Here is a 4,397-nt window from a genome sequence, read left to right as displayed (position 1 = left end):
GTGCGAGGTTTTCTTTGGAGGCAAGATCTTCATAAGATCCACGAGACCATGACAAGGCGGACGTAACCTACGACAAAGTGAGAGAACAACGGCCACCGGATAACATAATCTGGTACCAACAAGATAACTGAATGCAATCCGATTCATCCAATTCATTTAGTCTAGTGTTATTTAACTACACTTTGAGCAGATCTCAAGTCCTCAACCCAATGAAAAGTCGCCGACGGAGCCAAGCGCGCACAGCCTTGCACGCTGCCTCCCTCTCGGCCTTACGAGGATCCGAGTCATCCCGCGTCACTGTCCATTCAGCCAGCCGCTATCATATTCATCTCCCCCAACGGAGCTTTCCACGTCCCCTTCCCGTGCCCCATAAAAGCCGTCGCCGGCGACGCTGTCAGCCCCCGCAACGGAGGCCTCGCCAAGAAAGACAGACAGACAGACGCACGGAGTGACGACAACACCACCACCGTGACGAGAAGACGGAGAGGCAGGCGGCCGCCGGAGATGAAGAAGTGCGCGTCGGAGCTGGAGTTCGAGGCCTTCATTCGGCAGCACCTCGCCGCCGCCGAGGCCGAGGCCGAGGCCCAGCGGGGCAGGCCTGGCCACGGAAACGACGACGGCGGGTTCGGCGGCGACCCCGGCGCCAGAGCGGACGTGTTCTCCCCCGGCAGCGGCCTGCCGGGCCTCTGCTTTGGCGACTCGGTGAGCAGCTGCTACTAGCCCGAAGCTTCCCTCTTAGCTCAGCCTCTGCTTCTGTACCTTCACTGTTCGTGCGTTTAACTGAATTTTCATCCTGTGCTCCAGCAGAACGCCCTGGAGCTGGAAGGGAGCAACCCCGGCCACTTGTGGTGGTCCGAAGGCCTCCGGGCGCCGCCGCACCACGCTGCCCCGGCGCCAACCCAGTCGCAAACGCCCGCCGTTTCCGGTATGCACCTTCAGCCTGCAACAGAGTTGGATCTTGTTATCAATATGCGCAGAATGTTGTATGTTAAGTCAACACCTAGCGAGCAAACGCCCATGTGAACCGCAGTGGATTTCATCGAAAGAATTCTGAACAAAAGAGAAACATCACTTGCTGATCTGTGTGCAGATGTTTTCGTCTGCTCCAAAATTCCTAGGATTTATATTCTTGTCTTCCAAAATTGCCCTGGTCCAACATAGAAATAGAAGTACACTGATTTTAGAGTTGGGAAGGAAATTGATAGAGACACACCAGGGTTCTGTCTCACCTGCTGCCGCATTGTTTTGGTCGCAGCTAGCCCGAGGGAAACAATCTCAGGGAACCAGGCTCTCGAAACCGAGTCGGACTCTGACAGCGAGTCATTGGTCGAGATTCAGGGCGGCCGATGCAAGCGGAGCGGCAAATCATCAGATACCAGGCGAATAAGAAGGTATGCAGAGATCAAGCCAGTGCCAAGTTCTGTAAATTCTAATTAACACTGAACAAACTGCTTACGTTTCTTCTCTCCAATGAACTAATGAATTGCCTGTGTAAATTTCAGGATGGTGTCCAACAGGGAGTCAGCTCGACGGTCCAGGAGGAGGAAGCATGCGCAGCTGACTGACCTTGAGTTGCAGGTGGATGCACTCTCTCTGCTGCTTCATCAAACAAAAATTACCTTCTTGTAGCCTTGTTGCCTCCTAATGCACATGCCATGATCCAAGTTTGTTTCAAGCTTCTGACCGTCGACATGTGCCATCCTGATTGAGCAGGTCGAGCAACTTAAAAGTGAAAGTGCAACCCTCTTCAAGCAACTGACAGAGGCAAATCAGCAGTTCACCACCGCGGTCACTGACAACAGGATCCTCAAATCAGATGTAGAGACCTTAAGAATCAAGGTAACACTTCTCCTCTGGTACAAGGAAGAAATAGTCACCTCTAAACGATCATCAGTTCCATAGCAGAAGTGACATCTGAAATTGGCTCCGCAGGTAAAAATGGCAGAAGACATGGTGGCTAGAGGCGCAGTGTCATGCGGCCTAGGACAGCAGCTCGGATTGGCACCACTTCTGAACTCCAGGAAGATGTGACAAAGCCTTGGTGAGCGTTCTCACAGGCACAGGGTTGAACTTGAAAGGGAACCATGCACTCTTCAGAGGTTTCTAGCTCTAGCTCTTCAAGTTCAGACATCGGCGGTACGAAGCACTGCAAGTCTAGAGTGCTCGAATAACCGGATGCCCGCTTGCCCAGCGAGGCGGCCAGATGTGTGGATGCCGTGTGGCCCGGAGATTCACACCAAAGCAGGGCCTTTATGTATAGTAACGAACACTGGCTGTTGCATACCTGACATATGTGCATGCCTCGCAGGCTGCAAAGGTACTAAACTCTGAAGGTAGTGAAACTACTCTGTGTTCTGTATACTGGTGAGTGGTGAATATATGTATTGATGTTCATATACAACCAACCGAGTCGTCCTCTGTCCATTACTTATGTAACTTCTGCTAAAAAAAATCTTTGTTCCATACTTGTACAGACTACAGAAAACTTAACTATGCATCATCTAGTCGGTTCTTTGATGTAGCTCTGATGTACAGTATCAGTGCATAGTATCGTCTGTTGGCGTTGGCAGGTCTGAAGGTCCTTAGGAAATGATGTAAACCTCACACCTCAACCGCAATCAACTACCAGCTGAAAAAGGGATTGTGTTTGTACAAAACTGTGAGAAACAGAGTGCAAATGTAAATGAAATGACAACATAATAGCCACCAATTTCAAAGTAATGGACAATTAGGTAACCAGGTCATAAGGAATTTTTCTTCTCCCGTTGAAGAAAATTTAATGAAGAATTAGGCCTTGGTCACCCATAGGACCCTAAGGAAGAAATATTCAGGGTTTCGCGCTCTTTCTCTTTTTCCTAACTACTTGCGCAGTTGTCCTACCAAAACATAACTTACAAACATATACAGTAGAATGCTTCCGTTCTTGCTACAAAAAGGTAAGCAGGTTAGGACCCGGCCAGCGCACTGCCGCATCGCACGTACACACACAGAGAGACAGACACACCAGTACGTTTTTTAAGAAGATATGTGAGATGGTTGTAATAAGGTAACACAAAGGAAAATATGTTTTAATGAAAACAATATAAAAGTCAACCAGATTACTCAATCTAAAACGAATAATATGGAAAAATCAACTAACTCTTTAAGTAAAATTTTAAGCTACACGAGATGTGCAGTTCTACTGGGATTGCAAGTGTTATGGCGCTGCTAGAAGGAGGACGCGAGAGGGCCGGCTGGGGGCCTTTTTGCCCACGGCCGGGGAAGAGGGAAGGGATTTCCTTCTTAATTCTTGCTTTTCTTAGATTGATACATCTCCTCTCTTTATATAGAGAGGTTTACTTGACTCTCAAGCAAGGCTTACTTGACCCCTAAGCAAGCGACTCTTATCTCTAATTAACCCTAAGACTAACGGGCCCATTAGGCCCATTACGTACTCTAACACTACACCCCACCTGGACATGCAGCTTGTCCTCAAGCTGCAGCCTAACCAACTTATAACCATGACTCGACGCAACCCAAACCTAACACCTAAAAACAAGCCTTTTACATCTCGGCTTGTTTTATTATTCTCAACCTGAAATGGACTGGGACGCTTTATTTTGGACCCCTTAACAAAAAGTGGACACCATCCGCACGTCGGACATGCACGTGTACAACCACCTGGATCCCATGGACACCATCTGGACAAAAGGAGTGCATGTATAGGACCACCTGGAAGTGGTCGCAAGAGTGACCAGCAGAGGCGCCCTTGCGGCGCCCGGTGACGGAATGCAGTGGTGCTACGTGGTGCGTTGTTGTCGGTGACACCATGCCTTCTTCCTGCCGGACGGCTGTTGGTCTGCACCGCACAGGGAAGAGTGGGGGGCTTGCGATGGAGAATGACGAGGAGGGGTGCGCCCCCCCCCCCAACCGCCAATGACGCAGACTTGGAGGTCGCTGCCCGTGGGGAAAACAGCATGCCCGCTGCCCGTGGGGGAAACCGCATGCCCAAGATCCCCGGCGCAGCGGATGAGATCAAGGTCCTTTGCGCAGCGAAGGGCAACTTGGAGGAGCGGCAGCTGCAGACCACGCATCTCCCGCACACGCCGACGCGCTAGGAGGCCGCGCGCCGTAGCCTGCAGCCTCACCGCCGCCGACACGTGGCGGGTAGTGATCCAAGACGGAAGCGGTGACGGCGACAGCGGGGACTGGACTTGGTGGAGCGGGACTCCCGCCGGCGCGGTCGATGCGGGGCCGGAGCTAACCGACGGTGGCTGCTGCAGCGGCTGTGGCGGTGGCACACCGGGCAGCGGCTGCGGCGGCGGAGCGCTGGGCGCGGCGGAGGCCGGCAGGAGCGGCGGCTGCCAGTGCAGCCAGGGTTGGGCGGTGGTGGCGATGGATGGCAGCTGCAGTGGCCC

General features: G+C 52.1%; 1 protein-coding gene across 2 annotated transcripts; it reads left to right on the top strand.

The window, feature by feature from the left end:
* The first annotated feature begins 242 nt into the window (after nt 1-242).
* Nucleotides 243-2,431, top strand: LOC119329733 (bZIP transcription factor RISBZ5-like). Of its 2 annotated transcripts, none has more exons than XM_037602808.1 (6): nt 243-702; nt 808-925; nt 1,256-1,391; nt 1,503-1,578; nt 1,714-1,839; nt 1,933-2,431. In XM_037602808.1, exons 1-6 carry the CDS (start codon nt 505-507, stop codon nt 2,029-2,031), a joined length of 753 nt encoding a protein of 250 aa, XP_037458705.1. In that variant the 5' UTR covers nt 243-504; the 3' UTR covers nt 2,032-2,431. The 2 variants fall into 2 exon arrangements, with proteins under 2 accessions (XP_037458705.1, XP_037458704.1); XM_037602807.1 differs by having other exon boundaries at nt 249-702; nt 805-925.
* The last annotated feature ends 1,966 nt before the right edge of the window (nt 2,432-4,397 follow it).

Source organism: Triticum dicoccoides, chromosome 7A (assembly GCF_002162155.2).
Source record: "Triticum dicoccoides isolate Atlit2015 ecotype Zavitan chromosome 7A, WEW_v2.0, whole genome shotgun sequence".
Taxonomy (NCBI): domain Eukaryota; kingdom Viridiplantae; phylum Streptophyta; class Magnoliopsida; order Poales; family Poaceae; genus Triticum; species Triticum dicoccoides.
Note: the sequence above shows the minus strand (reverse complement) of the source record. Positions and strands in the feature narration are given on the sequence as shown.

Bases quoted from the DNA above. Each gene is read 5' to 3' on its own strand.
- LOC119329733 (XM_037602807.1), top strand. From the start codon at position 505: ATGAAGAAGTGCGCGTCGGAGCTGGAGTTCGAGGCCTTCATTCGGCAG. The intron at 1,392-1,502 runs GTATGCAGAGAT...TGTAAATTTCAG, and splicing joins GATACCAGGCGAATAAGAAG to GATGGTGTCCAACAGGGAGT. The intron at 1,579-1,713 runs GTGGATGCACTC...CTGATTGAGCAG, and splicing joins TGACTGACCTTGAGTTGCAG to GTCGAGCAACTTAAAAGTGA.